The following is a 23,841-nucleotide window of genomic DNA, read 5'->3' on the forward strand; positions in this document are numbered from 1 at the left end:
ATCCATTCATATTAGAAAGGAAAGCCACTTAAAAAAACCCTAACCCTATCATTTCTTATATTTCAATCTTGCGAATCTACGGCCAATCACTCCTCAGCCGCCGTCGATCCAAGCAATGGGCCGTGTTCGCACCAAGACAGTGAAGAAATCGTCCCGTCAGGTAATCGAGCGGTACTATTCTCGTATGACCCTTGATTTTCATACCAACAAGAAGATCATCGAAGAAGTAGCTATTATACCATCCAAGAGGCTCCGCAACAAGATCGCCGGTTTTTCCACCCATCTTATGAAACGTATCCAGAAGGGTCCGGTTCGTGGGATTTCTCTGAAGCTTCAAGAGGAAGAGCGCGAGCGTCGAATGGATTTCGTCCCCGATGAATCGGCCATCAAGATCGACCAAATCGAAGTTGATAAAGAAACCCTTGATATGCTTTCCGTTCTTGGAATGGCTGATATACCTGGGATTGTTAAGGTTGACCCAGTTTCTGTTCCGGTCCCTCAAGTCGGGTTCGGTCGCAGTGGTGGACCAGGGAGAAGGTTTTAAGTGGTGGGTTTTCGTGGATTTTTTTGGGGTAGTTTTTAATTGTGTTCTTTGCCGGAACAATATTAATTAATGTTTAAGTGTAACTGAAATTGATCAAATTTTAATGTGTACTTTCTTTTGAATGAATCTGATATGGGGTAAAAAAAAATTTAATGGCTTATTACGTTGATTCTTTTCTTTGAATTTCCTATTAACTTCTGAGCTAATATTTAGCTGTTTGATTGATAATGATTGAAATGGTGAACTTGAGATGAATAAAGCCCTCACATGCCACTCCAATGGAAGTTGTATTCAATTATAATTCTGAATTATGCCGTGAAAATTTGAGTACTGAATCTCGTTTTTGGTTAAAGATGGTATGTTCTTGATCACAATTTCTTGTTTTCTGCAAATTTCAGTGGAAATTATAAGCAAGAAAGTAAAAAGATCTTTGCTTTATCAGGGTTTAAGTATGGTTTAATTCCACAGCTGTATTCTAATTTGGTTCTGTTTCAATGCAAATTTCAATGGGAAGTGCAAGCAAGAATCTTGAAAGATGATCTTGTTAAAACCTAAATGACAAACAAACAAATCTTTATATATGTGACCATAGCAAAGCTCAGAAGATTGCAATATTGTAAAATCCAGTTCACAATCATGTATTTGTTCAAGTATGTTTATACAAAAATCAAAAACCGCTGTCCCATTCTGCACAAAGACATACCAAGCTTAACAAATCATGAAATATTTTATTGGAAAAAAACATCCCTTTAAAAAACATCTAAAAATATGATATTCTGTACCAACATAGAATGAGGAACATCTTCATTTGTCGTTTCCCTTTGGTGATATTGCTTTTGGTTCTTTTGAATGAGAAGATTTACCAGTAATTGCTTTCTTTACCTTGGAAATTGAATTCTTGACTTTGGATCCAACACCTGATAGTATGTTTTGAGATTTCTTATGTGGTTTAGTTTCAGCATCTCTTGGAGCTTCTACTATCACCGGGCCATCTGAGCCTGAGTCGTTCTTGTTAAGTTCGTCTCCTCCAGGTACTCCATCTATTTTTGGTTCTTTAGCTGGAATGGTTTCTGCAACTTCCACATGTGCTTCTTCCTTTCTTACTGTTAGTTCCCTCTCTTCAATCACACTTTCAGCCACCTCTATTTTCTCTTCAGCAGATCTTTGGAGTAGATCAGACAATGATAAATTGCCCGAACTAGCTGATGCATGTTCCACGTTTATTTCTGCAACTGAAGTATCTGTTTTCTCTTCTCCATGAGAAATCTCTTTAGCTTCTCCAGGTTGCATCTCTCTTGCTTCAGGTTTCTCCATGGATTCTTCTGGAACCTGTTTGTTAAAATTTACATTAGTCTCTCATATGTCTAAGCTTGACTCAAAATTTTTTGATTCGTTTTTGCTGTTACATTTTAGCTTATGATATTTAACCCCATTACTGGACCTGAAACTATTTTTATATCCCGCATTATTTGGATTTGGTTACGAGCATCAAACAAAGGTATTTGTACCTGACACTGATATATTCATTTTGAAGTTTTTAATGTATTTTTTCACTTACAGTTGTGGCTTCTTTCACATTAACTTGAGCTTGTTTTTGATCCTTGAAAGTGTGATCTTCTGCTACAGTCTCTTTCTCAACATTGTTATTTGCACCATCCTTCAGAGTTTGCACAGTGAGTTGTTTTTAAGATTAAGATTGAATATCATTAAGATTGAAGCAAGAGAAGAACAAGAGGAACAAAGATGAGTGCCTCCATACTGACCTTTTCATTTTCAGATGCTGGGATTTTCAAGGTTTCATTCGTCTTATCTGCTGTATGTTCATCTTTTAGCTCCTTAATCTGTCATGTTTATTTTCCACCATTAACAGTTGCAGAGTTCATAAATACATGATTATAGCAAAATAAGAGAAAATAAAGAATGCAAGTGAACTATTAACTTTTGAATTAGTCTATGTAAATCAGATTCGGGTATGAGTGTAGGATCATCTCCCAAAACCCATGTCCAGATATGCATGAGATACCTTAGTCAAATCCTCCACCGACGTTAACTCCTCGGTTATCTTTTCGCCGGAAGAGTCTGTTAGTTTGTCTACATCATGGCCAACATATGCTTCCTTTGGATAAACCTCTTTGGCATCTTCAACTTCAGCTTTCTCTGAGGATTCTGCAACTTTGTCCTGCAAATCTATTGGAGCATGTTCTTTAACTATTGAAATTGTTATCTCTGTGTTTTCAATAGGTTCTAATTCACTGGAAATCTGATTATCTGAACCCTTGGCGCCGTCTGGACCTGACTGCGATAATTCTAAGCTTGATTCCTGATAAAAGATGAAACATAGAGCTACTGAGTTTGATTACATATTTCAGTTTAAATTACTCGGACTCAAGTGTGAATGCTAGATATTGGAAACATCATTTAAGGAAAAAATTTGGAAGGAGAATTATATGTAATCTAACCTCTTCTGTTGCCATTACCGATGAAGCTGCTCTTGGATTTTCAGCAGTTTTATCTTCACAAACAATCTGCTTTTCGATTATCTCATTTTCATTGATCTTTTGAGTTTCCACAATGTCCTATTACAGATCAAAAGCTTCAATATAGACATATAGAGAATCAAGAAACGAATAAGATGAACAAAGTTGAGTTTCTGACCTCTTCTGTTTGAGTTGTTTCCAATGCCTTGTCCTCAGTCAGTTTATCCTTGGGAGCATTTTCTCCATAGCCATCTTTCGCCGGCTCTTCCAGTTCGGAAATCAAATTAGATGTTTCAGTAACTTCCTTGACCTCCAAGAGCTGCCATTTTGCAGAAAACCCAAATCAAAAAGGAAAAAGGAAATACATCAAACCATCAAGATTTCAAGCTAGAACTGCATTTGATTGCTTACCTCTTCCTTTGAAACTTCATTCACTATGGTTTCATTTTTATTGTCACTCTTATTTTCTCCAGAACTTGCTTTGACAAGTTTCTCTTTGATCGATTCATTGTCAAAAGCCTTTTCACTTGTCTCAACTTCAGTATTTGAGGATTCTTCGACCTCTGTTGTTTGTTCTTGGATCTTTGGTGGACTCTCATCTTTTTGCGGTTCAGATTCCATTGTTTCATTTTTCTCAGAAGGCAATGCAGAGGTTTCAATCTCCCTTGATTCCTCAGCTAATGAATCTTGAGCTTGATCCACAATATCTTCAGTTAATGCTGAAGCTGAAGCTTGATCCTTTGGTTCCTCCACTTCGATGGCCAGACCAACACATGTTTCATCTTTCTTATCATCTTCATCCTCTTCTTTTTCCAAGCATATCACTGCTGTTTGCTTGGCATCAGATAAGTCATCCTTAGAAGGTGATGTCGAACTTGTCTGAATTTGATCTTCTGGTTCCTTGTTTTGAAGACCCTCGTCAACAATGGTTTTTTCTACCGATATAGCCATAGGCTCGCTTTCTCCTTCCTTTTGCAAGCATACTTCTTCTATTGTTCTTTCATGTTTAACTATTTCAGCATCCTTATGTATCTCTTCTCCCATCTTCTCATTCAAGTGTGCGGTTTCGATTTCTTCATCCTTGGAAGGCAAAGTTGCAGCAGAAGTTGGAATGCTTTCAGATGGGTATTCGGATGATGTTTCAGGCACAGCTTTGGTTTGTTCAGCTTCATTCACTTTGGGTTCCAATGCTTGTTCTGTTTTCTCCAACTCTTGTTGTGGATTCTCAACTTGTTTATTCTCTTGATTAGCATCACTTTCAATACTTTCTTTGCTCATCTCGACCAAGCTATAATTCACAAGCTCCTCATTCATCTCAGTGTTGCCTAAACTTGTCTCAGCTCCAACTTTTGTCACGGTTTCATCACTCTTTTCTTGAGAATGCTGCTTTGATTCATGGACAATGTCCTTAACTTTTTCTTCCAATTCCCCAACTTCAATGGGGACACTTTCATGGTTTCCAGACTCTTGTACCTGTTTCCTTTCTGCCGATTCTACGATGAGTGATGCTTCTCGCTCCATGGTTGAATGTTCTTTAACCTCCAAGTTTTTCGCTTGTACCTGTTCCTTAGAGTCTCTTTCCTTCATACATTCGTTTGAGACTGAAGTGTAATCTTCCACCTATCAATAAAAAGAAAATGTTACAAAATTTGAAACAAAATTTATCAACATCTTTGGGATAAAAACATGTTATTTACCTCTTTGGACAAGATGACATCCTTGCTCACCTCGTTTGCTTTTTGTTCATCCTCCAGTTTGTCTTCCGGTTCCTCATTTATATTCTGTTCACTTTCTTGGTTTTGAACATCGGGGATTGTTTCATCAGCTTGGCTCTTTCTCAGTTCAGGGATGGTTTCCTTACTTTTTTCTTCATTTACATTCATGTTTTTGACCTCGGAAATCTGCTCAGTAGCTCCTTTTGGCACTTCAGTTTCTTGTTCTGCCAAGTTCTTAGCTAAATCATCTTCTGCTTGGATAACCTTTTCGACATCTTCGCATATACCCGAGGTGTCTTCCAAACCCATGGCTTCATCCAATTGTTTTCCGTCTTCGATCTTCTCTTTCAGAAATCCTAAATCCGATGATTGTTCATCTTTCAATGTTTCTGCTACAAGTTTGCATTTTCCATTCTCTTGTTCTCTATGCAGGTATGATTCCTTGGGCAAGTGTTCCGGTCCTGTCTCTTTGGCCTCTATGTTTGGAACATCTAAAGTTGGATTATCCTCCTTTTCCATTAGTGTCTCATCTGTTGCATGTGGGAGACGAGTTTGGGAATCTGCCGGTTCCACATCAATGTCCAAACCATCTACGCCGGCCACTTGATGTCCGGTCATTGCTAGATTGTTTTCTTCAGTGGGAACAGCATTATCTGTTTCCTTCTTTTTCTCTTCTGTTTCTGGCACAACCGGTGCAGATTCTGGTTCAGCAGTATTGATGCTTCCTTCTACTAATGTTTTCTCTTTGGTATCCCTTGTTGAGTCCTCAAGCGCAGTTGAAGAGTCAGCCTGCAAAACATTGAACCTGTAAGTCAGGAAAAAAGAATGGTAAAAAGGAACACATTTTTCCGATCCAAATCGGCGTTCTTTTATTAGATGACCTTTTCTGTTGACTTCAATGGGATGCTTTCATATTCCTTTACGCTTTCCTTCACGGTTTCATCACTAACCGATGAGCTCGAGATGTCAACTTCAGGATGTTCCTCAATTTCTGGTTCTTTACTCGTCTGCATGACAGAACAAATTTTCAACCTGACTGACCGGGATAAAGCATAAACATGAATAGATCACAGTAAGGTTTTCCGATTCCGAATTCGAATAATCTTCAAAAATGGAACTTTCACTTGATTCCATTGTAGCTTGGCTTACCTCTTCAGGTTTCTCACCCACTTGAGCAGCCTCCTTGTATGGATTGTCATTTTGCAGCTCTTTCCCGGAAACTTCACTGACTTCCGAGATTGTTTCATGGTCCCTGATCTCAGTAGTTTCTGCTACTTTTGAGGTTAAGGTGTCTCCGTTGCTATCGGGAATGATTTGGTCCTTTTCACTTACCGATGTTTCAGCCGGATCAGTTGCTTCAGTGCCCTCTCCCTTTTCCACGGCAGCAGGCACCTTCTCTGGTTCTGTGTCTTTCTTTTCTTCAATGCTTTTTTCTTCAAGTTCCACTTGAATAATGTTGGAAGGATCAGCTTTGGTAACAATTTCATTAGCCTCGTTCGAGCTGTCCATTATCAGATCTGGATTACGGATCAAAGCTTGTTTCTTGAGCTCTAAGTTTTCCTCTTGTTTATTGGACTCAATCTCAGCATTTTGGCTCATTTCTACTTCAATATTCCCAGGTTTCTCTGGATTTGCTTGAGAGACAGTATTCAAGGTTTCAACCACATTATTAGTGGCTAACTCGATATTTTCGGATTTATCCAAACTTTCATAGGTTCCGGCAGGCAGGGCGAGGCCAGCTTCAGATTTCTTCAAATCCAAACTTGGTTTGCTAATCTCCTCTTCTGTTTTCTGCATAGATAATAAAGTTTATAAATTTTTGTTTTCAATTTCATATCATTGGAAAAACCATCATTTTATTTCCTGGTAAAATAGGCTTCTTTGGTAACAAAATTAAATTTCGTATTTTTGTTTCCATTTCTACACTTTTTTTCCTTTCCAGTATGAACAAATCTTTATTTCTGCAACACAGAGACATCTATGCCATAAATCAAGTGCTTATGCAGCTCACTGTTTTACTTCCTGTAATAAAATTTACCAAAGAATGACGAGTTTAAGGTAATTCAGCTGTCGGATAGTCATATCAGAATCAGATTCTTAATATCCAAATCTACCATATTCAAGTTCAATATGCAATCAACTTAACAATTATGTAATGCTGATCAAGGTAATCATCAAAGTATTAATCTGAATTTTCTACTGATTTTGTCTAAGAATCTTAAAGTTATCAGTATTAACGTACGTTTAGTTTCGGAAAGTTAAAAACTAGATCTCGAATCCATTAAAGTGACAGAAGTTTCAGTCAAGCACAATAGACAAGTCTCACGAATCCGGTTATTTATTATTCCTTACGGATCAAAAAAAAAAAGTGAGTAAAGACCAGATCACCTTTTGTTTTAGGCTTTTATGTCAATTTAAACTCAAAGACCATCATGTTTGAAGTGTTTCAAGGACATCAAAACTGTTGCAAAGTGCTAACTAAAGTCACCTGTCTGGTTTTACTGGTCTGAAATTGCAGAATCCTTGTAGAAAAACACCATATGGTATTTGCTAACCATGCAGAAACAGAAACACAAAGCAAAACAATATGAAATAAAGGAAAGAATTTTTCACCAGTACAGAAATAGGCTCCGGGATGATTTCTGCTTCAGTTGCCATCTTTTCATGGAGAACAAAAAGGTACTCGAATCTGAATCGGAACCCGAATCTGAGAGTACTAAACCAAACTATGATTCTTTTGAAAACTTTCACAGCTTTTGATGGAAGTGTATGTTGATCAAAGATGCCAGAGATGTTGCTCAAAGCAGGCAGATAAGCAGACAAATACCAGTTGGTATATGCTAATAATCATGCTGAGTTGGCCATACATGTAATTGGCCTACTGATTTGTCACTCACATGGCTAATACACAGAACTGTAGAAATTTCCTAAAACATGTCGTTTGATTAAAGATCATTTAAAAGACTCTTGTTTCTCTGACAAACCTTTTTAACAGTTTCCTTTTTGTCTGAAGGCCGAGTGTTTAGTTGTCTTGTGGGTTCCATACCTTGTGTAAATTATAACTTTGGGACTAATTCTTCACAGCTCACATTAGGTTGTGATCAGTTGGCAAAAATAAAGAATTCCATAAAGTTTCCGATTTCAAACAACCGTATGTGTTTATTGATTTTACAATATCTTTCAAGATTTATACTCAAATTTTAAGTATATTTTTTATACAAAAATAAAATATAATTAGCAAACAATGAGGAATTCTCACAAGTAATTTGTTTGCACAATATAAACTTGTACTCATCTAATAATATTAAAATTAAAATGGAAAACAAGTTAGTGTTTAATGAAAGAACGAAAAATAAAATATAGAATATTTTTTGAATGGGATAAAATAAGAATTTCAGCTCTTAATTTTTTTAAAAAAAAACCTTTCTTATTACTTTTTAACTTATATAAGATCCTTTTTATATGCCTTCATTGATTGATATACCTACTTCAAACAATGAGTTAAGGACGAAATAAGATTTTTGTAATGTCAAACAAAGGGTTCAACATCGGCTGTTTTGATGATGGTAAAAGGATAGTCGTTATTTTTAGAAATTTTGGGTTAGAGTAATTATATTTGTAGAATGTGTGTTGTTAATAGATTAAGAAAATTCTGAACAAATACTATATTGTCTCACACTACTAAAAAAATAATTTTTAAACCTAGACACTTGTATTATTTTTTTGGTTGCCCTCTCAGTTCCCTAGGGCTTTACCCTTACTAATCCGAATCGACCCGTGTTACACACTTGATTTTGGTGAGTGAGTATCTCACCGAGAATTTTCTACGCACACAAGATTTCAAATTCAAAACATATTTAAACGATACCAAACTGATTACCCCTTAAATCAATCTTCATAGTTAAGCACGGAGAATCTTCTTCTCCTTGGAAAATTAAATATATTTGTCATTTTTATAGTATAATTACTTCATATATGGATAGCAACGTATTTTTCACAAACGATCTTGATAAACCGATATATCCTGAATTATTTATTTTAAATAAATCATACTCATGATACATAAAAATATATTAAAAATATTTATAAAGAACTTTATCATTAATGTACCAAACAATACTTTTTGGATAAATATCAAATAATACTCATTTATGATCTGTAGTAATAACATAGTCATAGTTGACTATTATTTTTAGATCATAACTGTTAGACGAAAAATGAAATGCAAATATTTAAATTTATTTTTTATAAATTAAAATTTTAGAGATTCTTGAAGGGGTTAAGTTAAATTTGAACTTATTATTGGCTACTTGGGTGAGGTCCCATCATTTGGTGTCACATGAATATCTCTTACACTGACTATGAATTTCAATTATAAAAACATACAAATGATCTTCGTTTATAGGATGTTACTTTATGAGTCACTCAACTATTAAAAGTTAAAAAATAATATCCTGACTATATTATGTTGTTCTGTTAAGTCCCTCGACTATTAAAAGTTACAAAATGATCACCCGACTATTCATATATTCTAAACTCTTCCTTTTTCGTTGAAAATTAGAGGGTCATTTAAACTAGACGTTAACCTACTGAATGAGATATGATACAATCTTATCTTAGAACAGTTTGAATTATATAGTCGTTTGAAATTCTGGGATTAAATTTTTATAATATCTCAATCATCATGTTAACATCCAACTCAAACGACCGTCAATTTTTAACGGAAAAATGACGAGTTTGAAATATATTAATAGTCAGGTGATTATTTTGTAACTTTGTATAGTTAGAAGACTCAACAAAGCAATAACATATATTCAAATATTTTGTAACTTTTAATAATTAATTGACTCGAGATAACATTTATGTATTTTATATAAAAAAAAATAAAAGGTGTTATTTTACTTTTGAAGTGTATTGGTTGGAAATTTGCTGAAAGTTGTAGAAAAAGTGCTTTTGAAATTGAAATGTCCATGGAAAAGAACATTATCTTGGTTGATAGGCCATATCCCATGCCTCAATTATTAATTATTTTGCTTTTGTAATTTATGTGGTGTTTTATTGGTGGGTGAATCTTTTGCATATGTAAGCATGCATGGTTCTAACATATTTTTGTTATAGGTTTTAAACCAATTTTTAAAATATTTTATTTTTAGTTCAACTTAATCCCTTAAATCAATTTGATATCTCATCTGGAATGAATACTTTGTCGACATTTAATTATTAATATCTCAAATTTTGATTCCATTACCAAATATGCAATGATTGTTTTCAACTCTTAGCTGGCCACGTCAACTTTCCATTAAATTAAAGAGAAATCCAACATTGGCAAATGCCCAAGTAAACCTCTAACGCTAAATTATGAGTGTGTAAATAATTAGTACTACTATTTAATTATATATAAAGATGGAATATAGTGACACATTGTAAAATTATTTTGTTTTGCATTAATATAGGATTATTAGATTAATAGAAATCAATGATTGAAATTAACAGAGATGATGAGAATTTTAAAAGTAAAAGAAAAAATGGATTGTCCTCCATTTAAATGTTTTAATTTTACCTATTAAATTCTATTGATATAATGATCCGAAATTAATGTTATTCTATTAATCTAACAAACTAAAAATATATAAAACTTAAAAGTTTCAAATTATATAATTATATAACAAAACAATAATTCTAGGAATCGCAACGGGGCGGGTTTTGCTCCCCCGTCTCCGTCCCCGCCTCGTTCTTCGTCGGGTTTTTTATCGAGGCGTACTGTCGAGGATTTGTTTTCCCCGTCCCCGAACCCGACCCGAAATGTTATACCCGATCTCGAGAAAAATCGATAGTTTTCATAAAAAATAGAAAAAATGATCGCAAAAACTAGAAAATTAGTCTATATGATTTACAATTCAAACTACATACACAAATTCAAACCCAATTCTAAATAATTGTCTAAACTCCAAAATAAAACACATACATAATTAAATACAAACATGTTCCAATATTCAAATCATACAACGAAGATGCATACGTAATATTAAGTCAAATAAAATCATCCAAAATCATCGTGCCACTTTTGTCACTTTCTTTGGTAGCTCCCTACATTGAGAAATTTATCAATAAATCAACTAAATTTTACTTTAATAATTATAAAAACTAGGGTTTAGGGTTTAAATGTTTAGGGTTTAGGATTTGTATTATATAATTAATATAAAACATTATATATATATAATCGGGGCGAGACGGAGATACCTTACCCCGAACCCAAAAAATTCTCCGAATTTTATCCCGATACCCGACCTGATATTATTCAAACCCGACCCAACCCGAACTTAGTCGGATTTCAAGTTTTCCCGTCAAATTCGGATCGTTCTGTCATTCCTAAATAATTCCGTTGAAACCAATCCAACACAGCAAATATATAATGTCCATGTCTGCCGTCCCCGGCGTGGACCAACAAATATGCCTAATTATTATTATTTTATTTAACATAAAGTTTTTATTTAATAAAATTTAAATAAAAAAATTACAATGTTTTGAGAGAAAAAAAAAATGAAAAGTCATAGATGATTAGGTCGACCTCTTAATGAAAAAGTCGCAAGTGGTCTTTCTTTTTCCATTTTCTTTTTTTAATATTAAGTGGTTTTTCTTTGGTTTAACATAAAAAAATTAAATTATAAATTATTTTTTATCAAAATAAATGTTTAACGTTATAAATATTATTAGTAACATGTGTCGTATTTATATTTTAAAAAATTTATTATTAAAAATAAAATTATTATTATTATTTTATTTTTTAGAAAAAAAACTCCCCAACCCTTCGTCCATTCACCTCCTACCCTTCGCCCCTCTCCCTCCCTGAAACCCCACATACTTGAACCCCTCAAAAGCCATTAAAACCATCGTTCACCAAAAATTGGTAAGTAATAAGCATATAATATAATAATTGAGGGATTTAAAAAATTAGTGTTTATAGATTTAAGGATTGGATTTAAATAGTTGGTTGGGGTTCTTTGGGTGACTGCATCGTCGATGGAGGTTTAGTCAACGACGATAATAATAAAATGCAGCGGTCGACGTGGATATATGATTGAAATTAAAGTTTTTGGGGTTTTTAAGGTTTAAAAAAATTAAGGTTTTAAAAAAAATAATTTTAAGCTTTTTATTTAAAATAAAACTTTCAAAATTATATAAATACAACACGTGTAATTTAACAGAGTTTTTTAATGGTCGTTATGATTGGGGCATTTAAAATGGTAACATTAGGCACCTAGATTGACCGAAAAAAAGTTTAGGCATCTAAATGGAAATGCATAATGCCAAAAACAGCCCCAATGTTAACCAAAATGGTCATTTTAGCTTTTTTTAGCATTTTAGCTTTTTTTTAGCATTTTAGCCCCCTTGTTTCACTTTGGGACAAAAAGCTCCCTTTATAGATGAAAATCATTAGTTAAGACACAATTAATTAGCACTCCAAAATAGGAGTCTTACCTAAAATCAAACGTTGACAAAGTGATTATTCTGTCAAATGTTAGGGACAATTTTACTCTAAAATGAAAAGTTGGAGGCCAAAATGCTTCAAAAAAAAAAGGTATAGTTTGGGAAAAAAATTATCAAGCCTCTTTCTTTTTATTAAAAGAGAGAAAAAATGATCATTTTAAAAAATGTTAGGAACTAATTTTGGCATTATACCCATGAAAAAAGGTACAGTTTGGAATTTTTTTATCAAGCCTCTTTCTTTTTATTAAAAGAGAGGAAAAATATATTAGCTTACAACCAAGGCGACGGCTAATGAAAGAAAACCTAGCGCAAGACAACCGTTCCACAAAGAAAGCACGCCGACTTGATGAGGAACCACCAGACACAGGCGGCGGCGCTCCAAGCAACATGGATGTCGAAGTGGTCAGCGATACGAATCCAGTGATCCCACCCGCTCCAATCTCTTACCGCGACACTCTCCTTAAAGATAATCCTAAAGAACCATTGATCGATGATGAAATCCTGCACGAGGAAGATGTCGAAGTCTTTGAGGATGATGTAGTCCGTGGTGTCGTTAATGGTTTAATCTCCATCGATTTCTCTGATCGGATCCAAGCCATTGCCAATAAAAGCTTTGATCAGACCGTTGTGGTAAAGCTACTGGGGAGGCGTATTGGCTACACAACTCTTCGAAATAAACTTTATGATCTATGGAAGCCGTCTTAGCCTTTTCGTCTCATGGACATAGAAAACGACTACTTCCTCGTTTCGCTACGAACACGCTCAGATTTATTGGCTGCCCTTTCCGATGGCCCATGGACAATTTTTGGACATTACCTAACCGTTGAACCATGGTCGCCGGATTTCACCTCCTCACAATTGTTTCCTAGCAGAATTGTGGCATGGATTCGTCTTCCGGGATTATCGGCAACCCTCTATAAACGCAGCCTTATTACTAATATTGGTGAATGCATTGGGAAGGTTGTTAAAATTGATTATAAAACGGAAACTGATCGTCGAGGACGATTCGCAAGAATGGCGGTAAGTGTGGACCTGAAAAAACCGCTAACCTCGAAGCTTTTAATCAATGGGCGTGTTCAGATTGTTGAATACGAATCACTGCCTACAATATGCTTCTCATGTGGTCGGTATGGACATGTAAAGGATATCTGCCCAGATAAAATTATTGTCGACAAGCTGGACTCAAATTACCAAAAGGAGCAAATAAGCGAACCACATTTATCGATTACCAACCAAAACTCTGAACCATTTGGACCATGGATGGTTGTTGAGCGAAGGCAACGGAAAAACAGTAAAAAAAACCTCCAGCGGATAAAGGACAACATCTAAGAATAATGGCTCGCGTTTTAATCCTCTTTATGAATCAGTCGATGATGTTACTGCTGTTGCATTTGATAACCAAGCTACATATACCAGCAAAGTTACTCACACGCCAAATGTTGCTCAGACTCCTCGTGCTCATCATGCTTCTCATGGCCCGAATGTCTCTCATGTTTCCAATGTGACTAATGCTCTTTCTTCAGCTAATCACGCATAATCCAGCAAAATCAACTCCAACAGACAACATATTACTAAAAACAAGTTGACCGCTCTTGCCCGTAAACCACTAATGATCCCCAAGATCACTGCTAGATCTTCGAAAGGAAGTCAGGGTCAATCTAGCAACCTATCCCGCCAAATCAATGTTGAACCACGTGTTACAATACTGGACAGGTCGAAACATTCAGCCATCGTTCTAGCAGAAAACACAAATCCAAACATTATTGATGACATGAACTTGCAAGCCCTACGCGGAACCACCCAACACAAATCCATACCAGGAGAACCACCCGATATAAGCCAAATTCAATCGAGTGAAGCATTTTCTAAAAGAACAGAAGCCGATGCTACTAGTCCTACTCAACGAGATGATGCCATGCTGAATAATTGCAATGACAGCCAAACGGTTCCCATGCTGGAATGATTTGGTTTCTATACTTATCTTTATTTATGGATGTTAAAATAATATGTTGGAATGTACAGGGATGTGGTCACCCGCGTTTTCTCACGGCTTTTCGACAATATTTACGAGACTTTAAACCGAATTTAGTAGCAATCCTTGAACCTTGGATAAGTGGAGGTAGAGCTGATGCTTTCATCTCCGCCACTGGTTTTGATCACTCTCACCGCATTGAAGCTGTAGGGTTTTCAGGAGGCATATGGTTATGCTGGCGCGGAAACATCCATGTCAAAATACTCCCCAATCATCTGCAGTTTATCCACTGCCGTATAGCTACCACCTGTGGTAAGTTCTCGACTTTGGCAACCATTATTTATGCCAGTCCGAATGCTACAAAGCAAAAACAACTATGGCCTCACCTTCGATCCCTCGCTGGAAATACTATCTCCCCTTGGATCATGATTGGAGATTTTAATTCAACACTCACTGCTTCGGATCAGATGAATAGTGCAATTTCTACTCGGCCTTGTAAACATTTCAGGATTTTGTTTATGATTTCGGCATCCGTGACATGGGATTCCAAGGTCCTGAATTCACGTGGAACCAGGGTCTCTCTTACGCTCGTCTTGACAGAGCTTTATATAATAGCAAATGGGACGAATTGTATCCTGAAACAGCCATACATCATCTTTATTGCATGCGGTCTGACCACAGACCAATTCTCATCTGTGTTGGCAGCTCTACAACTAACCTTCGCCAGCCTCAATTCAGATATTTCTCTGGCTGGTTACAACATGATGATTTCAACCGAATGGTGAAGGATAACTGGGTAAACTCTAAGTCTCTTTCAGACACTATTTTCTTTTTTACTAATGCAGCTGATACATGGAATAAAACGGTGTTTGGTTATATTGGCACAAAAAAGAAGATAGTTATGGCAAGACTTCGAGGAATACACAAAAGCCTCAATAGACGTCATTCGGCTTTCCTTATCAATCTTGAAACCGAACTCCTCACCGAGTTAGAGCAGCTCTTAGACCAAGAGGAAATTCTATGGAAACAACGCTCAAGAATAAATTGGGCTACCCAAGGTGATCGAAACACAAAATACTTCCATAGAAGTGTATTGCAGTGAAAGCAGAAAAACTGAATCTTGGCCCTTAAACTTCCTCCAAATGATTGGTGCTTTGACACAAATAAACTTAATGAAGAAGCGGTTAATTTTTTTCAAGAATATCTATGCATGCGATGAGGACGTGGTAGGGAATTCTCCTATTTCAGGTTACTTCCCGGATATTCCGTCTTATTTAAAGGATTCCATGTCCATTGAACCCGATGATAAGGAAATCTATGAAGCTCTTAAGGATATGGCTCCCCTAAAAGCACCGGGGCATGATGGCCTCCATGCAGAATTTTTCCAACAACAGTGGCACGTGGTGGGTCAATCTGTCTGCAGCATGGTGAAAAATGTTTTTGTAGGAGGTGACATTGAAGCGAACCTAAACAAAACTGTGCTTGTTCTAATCCCAAAAAAAGAAGGACCTAAAACTTTTGCGGACTTCCATCCTATCAACTTATGCACATTTATGTACAAACTCATCACAAAAATTATTGTTCGTCGCATAAAACAAGTGATGCCTATTCTGATCATGCTGAATCAAACAAGCTTCGTCGCTGGCCGCTCTATCACCGAAAACATCATTATAAATCAGGAGGTAATCCATTCCATGCGCCAACTCAAGACAAAGCAAGGTTGGATGGCAATTAAGGTAGATCTTGAAAAAGCTTTCGATCGCCTCCGATGGGAGTTCATTCAAGACTCGCTCACTGAAGCTGGCTTCCCACCATGCACTATCCGACTCATAATGCATTGTATCACTTCGACCTCTATGCAAATCTAATGGAATGGTGAGAACTCTTCTGCGTTCCAACCAGAACGGGGTATCCAACAAGGTGACCCACTTTCCCCATACCTCTTTGTTCTTGCAATAGAACGTCTTGGCCATAGCATCCGTAAATGTGTTGAAGAAGGTGATTGGAAGGGTTATTCCTTTTCCCGGCAGGGTCTCTCCACCAGTTATTTATTATTTGCTGATGATCTTATGTTATATGCAAAGGCTGACCTTCACCATGAGGAAATCATTGAGAAAACCCTCAAGGAATTTGGGTATTTCTCGGGTCACAAAGTTAGTAAACGAAAGACGCATATATACTTCTCGCCTAATACCACCATATCCACGAAATCTTCTATTCTATCATGTCTTGGTTTCCAAGAAGTTGAATCTACGGGGAAGTATCTTGGAGTTCCGGTCCTCCACAGACGTATGAAAATTGCTGATTTTGATTTCATCTTTGACAAGTTCAGAAGTAAACTAAATGGATGGGCTGCTCGATCCCTATCGCTTGCAGGGCGTATTACTCTGACAAAATCAGTCCTTTCAGCCATTCTGAATTATTTTATGCAAGTCATGCCATTCCCTAAACGAGTCTGTAATGAGATAAAAAATTTGGCAAGATGTTTTATTTGGGGGTCGGAACCATCTGGCAGGAAGATCTCTCTAGTTAACTGGACTACCGTTTGTAATCCAATTGATCGAGGAGGTTTGGGGTTTATTCGGCCTCTTGAGCAAAACAAAGCTTTCATGATGAAGCTTGGCTATTCCCTTATGGTGAAGACAAACTCTTACTGGGTCCAATTACTCAGACAAAAATATAAAATCTAGGAAGCTCACCCTATATCAATTGAAAAACACAACTGCTCCCCATTATGGAGAGGAATATCGAAAGTATGGAGACAATTACTCTCATGTTTGGTTTGTTCAGTGGGTAATGGGAACTCTATAACTTTCTGGAATGATAATTGGGTGCCGAGCTTGGGGCCTTTACGAGACTATGCCCGAGATGATATACATGCTGATTTAACCCAGAAAATTCACAACTTCGTTTATGTTCATGGCCATTGGGACATTGCAGCTCTATCTCAAGTTCTTATTCCAGATACCATACCTCACGTCATCAATGTCCGACCCCCAGATAGAAACGATAAACCCGATGCACTGATCTGGAGATGGACTCCTGAACTTAACTTTACAATTAAGTCAGCTTATACTTTTCTCATGGAAGATAACTGGAATGAAAAAAGCTCTATTTGGAAGGTAATTTGGTCCATCACTGCTCCTCAACGAGTTCGCATGTTTATATGGCTCGCCTATAAAGAAAAAATCATGACGAATTATGAGCGAGGAAGACGACTGCTCACAAATAACTATTCCTGTCTGACTTGTGGTGCAACAACTGAAACTGTAATTCATGTGCTACGTGGCTGCCCACCAAGCCGACGCATGTGGTTGCGCGTTGTGCCCCAATCTGCCTGCTCAAGCTTTTTCGGGACTAACCTTCATTCATGGATTACGCAAAACATCCTCATGCATCGTACCTTATATGATGGTGATCCCTCTTGGTCCTCTCTTTTTACTGCCCTCATTTGGCTAATTTGGAAATAAATGAACGATTATGTTTTTGAAGGTGTCACTTATAAAACTGACTCGATCATTCATAGTAGTTATAGCTGGGCCAAATGCTATGAAACCAATATCAGAAATCCTACTGCACGCCCGAGACAACAGGGGGCTACTTCAACATGGTCTTCGCCACCCCGAGGATGGACGTGTTTAAACACTGATGGTGCAGTTGCGACACTTGATGGGCAAGGTTCGATTGGTGGTGTGTTTCGCAACTCCATTGGTGACTTGATTATAGGTTTTACAAAGAATATAGGGATAACATCGGCCCTCCACGTAGAACTCTGGAGCATCTATGAAGGTTTACTCATTATAAGGAGCCTTGGGGTTCTCAGATTATTGATACAATCAGACTGTAATAGAGCAGTCAAGCTGGTCGAAGATAGTGCTGCCATTGACAGTCACATTCCTTTAGTGCGCGTAATCCTAAAGCAAAGAAGGTATGGATGCTGGATAACAAAGGTCCAATGGATAAGCAGGAATAAGAACAAGATTACAGATAAGATGGAAAAGCTTGCCTCCTGGAATCACTTCAGTTTGATTCGTTTTGACTCTCCCCCTGATGAGCTTGTTGATCTTCTTCGATTAGAAGCAGTCGATGCATAAAAAGACGATGCCACTAGACATGCTTAGACTACTGTCTTAGGCTTTCTTTTAATTCAAAAAAAAGAGGAAAAAGTTTTGTCTTAGGTTTTGATAGGAACGTTAAAAACGAATGATAGGGTTCTCTTACGACTGCTTCTCTCAAGATCTCCAAAGCCCAACACAATTTTTTGTTCTTTGAAAAAGGAATTGGTCGGCTCTGCCCTGGCTTTTTTGGGGATTAGGGTTCGTTGGATTTCATCCCCTATTTTGCTACTCGATTGATTGGGTCTCTCTTCTAGCACGGTGAGATCGTTGATTTCTCTTCTGTTTTTTATTCCAGTTCTAAGTGATTGCTGGTTCGTGCTTGAGTGTTGGTTTTATTACGATTTAGTTTTGCAAAGTTTTGGTTTGTTGCATGGGTTTCTAGTCAGCTTTTGGAGTCTGATTGAGATTGTGAATTCTGCATTCAAGTTGTTTGTGCATAAACCTTATCGAACCAGTCTATTGCTCGTTTGAGAAATACAGTAGGTGGAAAGTGTTGTTGGTCTTTCGTCGGAATCTGTTTATTGTTTGTGGATATGCCATCTATAATCTTTTATTGGGTAAAGTTTAGGATAGTTTGTGGGTCGCTTTGGCGAGGTTCTGAGTGTGTTTTTTCATAGAAGATGTGTCGAGTAGATCTAGGTTTGGTTCCGTTATTGACGTTGGTTCTGAAAGTTATGTTCTTAAGATTTTAGCGTCTCCTGAGTGTATGAAGTTTGTTGCGAGGCTGTCAGGGGTTGTGGAGGTGTTAAGTTTTGGTCTTGAGGTTTTGTTGGGGTTTTAAGAGGAGCTGGAGTAGTTTTTATATAGCAGTTTAGTGTAAGGATTTTAGTAGGTTATTTTTGTTAGTCTGATTTGCTGTGGCTCAATTTTTTTGGTTGACAAGCTGCCTTTTGGTGGATTACTTCCATTCTTCGTTTACTGTTTGGTGGGTGTGGTTGTTTAGTGACACGTACGTAGGTGAGTGGTGTTGTTCTTCTGCCTTGGAGATCGGCCGGATCGATTGTGTGTTGTTACTGTAGTTGTTTCGTGTTTGTTTTTCTAGTGTTATGTTCCTTGGTGTAGCTTTTTGATGTTGTCCTCTGTTCGTTCCTGGGCTTGTGTAACGCTTAGTGTGTTCATTGATGGCATCCGGTCGGTGGTGGAGTGGCGATTACAGCAGTAGTCGGTGATAAGTTGTTCCCTGGTTGAAGGAGTGATCAGCTGCATATGCTGGTTTCGAGGTAACTATTTTGAAGAAAGATTCATTGTTCCACTTTGACAGAAAAGTGAAGTTGGTGTCCTGAAAAGCTGGAATCTGCATGCAGTTCTGTTGTGGAAATGTGGTGGTTGTCTGGTATTGTTTATTAAAAGTGCCCATAATGTCGTACAATGGGCCGCCTATGAGCGGCGTTCGATGTTAGTGGACATTTTTTGTCGGGTGATCCATCTTTCCGTGTGGAAATTCAGATTCTGAAAGTTCTGTTCTTGATGGGAATTTTTTTTCTTCTTTACCAGTCCAGTTGGGTTAGCCGGTAGCCTTGAGAAGCTTTCGTTCCCTGGATTTTTGTTGTTGTTCTAGTCTGAGTTTCTTGGCATTTTCTGCATTTTGGGTGTGTTTTCCTTTGGATGTTTAGCAAGACCAGCATGTTCTTTTTATTTGACGCGATGACAGAGTTAGGCCTTTTTGGAGTAAACAATGGCGGCAAGACACTTTTCCGCAACAATTATGCATGGGTGAAGTTCTTTATCAATGAAGACAAATCAAGTGGACAAAGTGGGGCATAAATGTGGTACCTCATCGGATATGGTGCTCTGATATGTAGTCCCTCGCGTGTTGTTCCTTCTGTGGAAAATAAGGTGGTTGTCGGGTGATTGCAAGTTCTATTTCGAGCTTCAAGGCTATTGTTTTTGGGATTAGGGTCGTTTAGTGAGCTTGCTTTTCTTAGTGCGTTACTTCTGGCCAAGTTATGGTTTTTGTTGTCTCGTTATGTTGTTTAAGTTATTTCCTCGGGTCTTGATGTATGTGTTTGTTTCTCAGTGTGTCCTTTATTCACCTTGTCGGTTTGTGTGTGGTGGTCTTATTATGTGCAAGAATGGGACTAGTGAGAGGGCGGGGGTACCGTCTCAATGATGTAAGTGTTTTATGTGTGTTTTTATCTTTACCACCACAAGGTACACTCTTTTTCCTCCATTTAGGATTATGGAGGTTTTTTAATGAGGTCCTTGAGGTGGTTTACTTTGTTAATTCTAATACAAAGTACCATCTTTCAAAAAAGAATAGTTAAATAATAAAATTCAATAAAAATAATTATAAATTCTAAATATTTGATTAGAAAAATCTTTACTCACTTCCATTATTCATGCTTAGAGAATGAGAAGACCACAATTAATTTGAAAATAGTGATTAAATAGCCATTAATTCGTGTGGAGTAAGTGAGACGTGTGAATAGATGGAGAAGAGTAGGTGAGAGCAGTCAATTTTTTTTAATATTTCAAATTATTATATATTTTATTAGATACTTTTATATCTTTTATCAATAATTTATTTTTATTTTTAAAATTTTAAATTTTAGAATTTTTTTATTTTCTAAAACTTTATAAATTTATTCCGAAATAAAATCATCAATTCAGAATTTGATGAGTGAGATTATCTCTAAAATTGATTAAGATTTCTCTATGTAACGGTTGACTTGGCTAGTTCTTCCATACGTGTACAACAGTATATGTTTTTTGTTTTATTTAAATAATTATTTTTTGAACGTATAAGTATTTTTATTTTAAAAACATTTGAGGGAAGTCTTTATATTATTGCAAAGATGATAGGACCAACTGATCAACGATATAATGGACCACAAGTTTGATATATGCACGTTATTTTGATTTTTCTATAATATATAAGTTTTATACTTAAACCGCTCCCTATAATATATATATAAGGGTGTAAGTTGACAGAGCGTTCGGTGAACTATTCATGAATCGTTCGTATAATGTTCGTTAAGCTAAATAAATTAGTATGAACAATTTTTTTATGTTCATTTAATAAACGAACGACACGAACAGAGATGTGTTCGGTTTATTTATGTTCACGAACAAGTTCGTTTATAAGTTTGTTTATCGACTCGTTCATTTATGTTTATGAACAACATCGTTTACCCAATTCTCCTTTTCCTTTTATTCTTTTTACATTTTAAATATTGGTGAATGTAGAGACTAAATTGAACAAATGATAAAAGTTGAAATTTAATTTGTGAATTTTAAGGAGTTTAAGCACTAGTGTTGTAATTTTATCATTTTTCTTTAGCTTGAAAATGAAATTGTAAAACTAAAAATTGAATATATAAATGAACGATAAACGAACAATAAACAAACACTAAATGAATGCTAAACGAACGCTAAACGAATACTAAACGAACGCTAAATGAACATATTCGTGAATGCTAAATGAACATGTTCGCACAATAAATAAACGAACATGAACACCTTTAAAAATTAATAAACGAACACGAACACCTTAAAAAAAACAAGGTTATGTTCGTGTTCGTGTTCGTTTGTTTTTTATTTTTAACTTCATTATTCTTTTATTATTTTTTGACAAGATGGAAAATGTTAAAATCGAATATGAATGTTTAATAAAATTCCCGTGGATGTTTTCTATTTAAAATTTGATGTATTTATTAGATAGTTTATTAAACATAATAAAGAAAACAATTTACAGGCAAAATTATTTATTTTTTCTTATTCTTGCTATTCAATTTTTTCAATACTTATTATTAAAAATCTAATTTCTATATTCACACCCTAGATCATTAAAATGTCAAAAATGAGTCTGATTTTGTGGTAAACGTCATTTGGGTGGTCCTGAAATCGGTCTTCGACTTAAATTTAATGTGTTAGAGCCTCCACTGATCATTTAAAATTAGGTTGATCGGATACCTTAATTTACCACTTTACCTAATCTACGATTTACCAAGAATTAATCTGATCCGGGAGTCGATTACAGTCAAGGAAGGATTAGCACCCTTGTACTGCCCTTTTGATACCAATTTAATTTTTCGGTTGTCTTAATTGCTAAAATTAAAAGTTAAATTAAAATTTAAAATTTGACCCGAATTACTTACCTTTGATCAATTAAAATTATCCTAAAAAATCAAACAAATGTCAGATTGTAAAAACAAATAAATAAAAATTAAATAAATAAAAATTTAAAAAAAGATTAAATAAGAAATTATTAAAATAGGGGCTAAATTGAAATTAATTAAAAGTTACAAGAAGAAAAATAAAAGGCTAGAGGGTTAAATTGCATAAATATAAAAATAAAAACAGAGACTAAATTGAATTACTTTAAAATTCCCGAGCCAATTTACAATAGGTGACCAAAATGAATTGCGCATCAGAATACCATGGACTGCGGAAATGATTTTAAAATTTGGTATTTACACAAAGGTCCCCCTATATAAAGCCGATTAAACCAAAAAAATCATTTTTCATTTCACTCAAATTTCAAAACCCCTCTCTAAATGCTCTCAACCTCCCCCAATCCGGCTATAAGTCGATCACCCTCTGGTGACCCATCCGCCGCCCGGCCGCCACTTCGGCCACTACCCCCGGTGGCTGGAAAAAACCAAACTATACTGAAATGCTCCTCTCGACCTCCCTAACACCAATCTAAAGCCCGATTACACAAACAAGTACCAAATCGACGTAGATCTACAAAAAGGCGTTCAAGTTTTTACCTTTTCGGCTATACTCTTCGCTTTCACGATGACCTTTTACTTTCCGATGAAGTTCCTCCGCATCCTCAGCGTTCTCCCACGAAACAAAGCTTTAAACTTTGTTTTTCTTTACTTTTGATTTCAAAAGTTTTTTTGCCTTTGGGGGTTTACGTATGTTTACCGAATGTTGTTTTTTTGTTGATGGCTTTTGTTGATATATTTGCTTGGTTGCTCAATTTTTCTTTTGATTTTCCTTGTATTGTTCGCTGCTTCGCCGGAGGTTTGTATAGCCTATGATTCGACCGTTGTGGTCCCGAAAATGACGAGATTTTTGCTAGAAATCTGGCCGAATTAGTTTGTGTGGGTTGTTGTTCCGTTTTTTATGATTTTTCGACCGAGGATTTTGGCCGATTGGTAACCACGCTTGGAACGTGTCCTTTATGCGTCGTTTGAGACGTTAACCTAATGCTTCATGGTCGTTGGATCAAAGGGCCAGATCCAACGACCCTGGTCATGCGGTGTTGGTGCTAAAACATGGAAATATGGCCTCTGTTGGGTTAGGCAAATGCTCGGGTCCTAGGCTAGATCAGGCCTGCTTCGGTTGGGCCTTATCGGGCTTACTGGGTCAAGCTACCCAGTTGGGCTTCCTTACCCCCTTGTTGGACTTGATTTCGATTTGGACCTAAAAAAATAATAATTAAGTAAATAAGTAATAGTAATAAATAACATTGTAAATAATATATAATATAATAAGTACTATATATTTATTTAAAAATTATGTAACATATATTATATTTTCAAAAACTATATAATATGTTTTCAAAAATTATATATAT

General features: G+C 36.2%; 3 protein-coding genes across 4 annotated transcripts; 2 read left to right on the forward strand and 1 right to left on the reverse strand.

The window, feature by feature from the left end:
- Window positions 1-34: 34 nt before the first annotated feature.
- LOC120138460 (40S ribosomal protein S17-4-like) lies at window positions 35-19,095 on the forward strand. Its single transcript, XM_039153917.1, has 2 exons — window positions 35-551; window positions 19,078-19,095. The coding sequence occupies exon 1, from the start codon at window positions 116-118 to the stop codon at window positions 542-544; it is 429 nt and encodes a 142-aa protein (XP_039009848.1). The 5' UTR covers window positions 35-115; the 3' UTR covers window positions 545-551; window positions 19,078-19,095.
- On the reverse strand, window positions 1,159-7,469 carry LOC120138459 (restin homolog). 2 transcript variants are annotated; one of them, XM_039153915.1, is made up of 11 exons: window positions 7,350-7,466; window positions 5,886-6,527; window positions 5,618-5,743; window positions 4,719-5,525; window positions 3,433-4,641; window positions 3,200-3,340; window positions 3,004-3,120; window positions 2,568-2,864; window positions 2,308-2,385; window positions 2,103-2,201; window positions 1,159-1,873 (listed from the first exon to the last, which is right to left on the reverse strand). In XM_039153915.1, the coding sequence occupies exons 1-11, from the start codon at window positions 7,392-7,394 to the stop codon at window positions 1,349-1,351; spliced, it is 4,086 nt and encodes a 1,361-aa protein (XP_039009846.1). In that variant the 5' UTR covers window positions 7,395-7,466; the 3' UTR covers window positions 1,159-1,348. The 2 variants fall into 2 exon arrangements, with proteins under 2 accessions (XP_039009846.1, XP_039009847.1); XM_039153916.1 differs by lacking the exon at window positions 3,004-3,120 and having other exon boundaries at window positions 7,350-7,469.
- Window positions 12,942-13,761, forward strand: LOC120138570. Its single transcript, XM_039154026.1, has 2 exons — window positions 12,942-13,515; window positions 13,592-13,761. Exons 1-2 carry the CDS (start codon window positions 12,942-12,944, stop codon window positions 13,759-13,761), a joined length of 744 nt encoding a protein of 247 aa, XP_039009957.1.
- Window positions 19,096-23,841: the final 4,746 nt, after the last annotated feature.

This window comes from Hibiscus syriacus, unplaced genomic scaffold (genome assembly GCF_006381635.1).
Source record: "Hibiscus syriacus cultivar Baekdansim isolate YM2019G1 unplaced genomic scaffold, ASM638163v2 tig00110694_pilon, whole genome shotgun sequence".
Lineage (NCBI taxonomy): Eukaryota > Viridiplantae > Streptophyta > Magnoliopsida > Malvales > Malvaceae > Hibiscus > Hibiscus syriacus.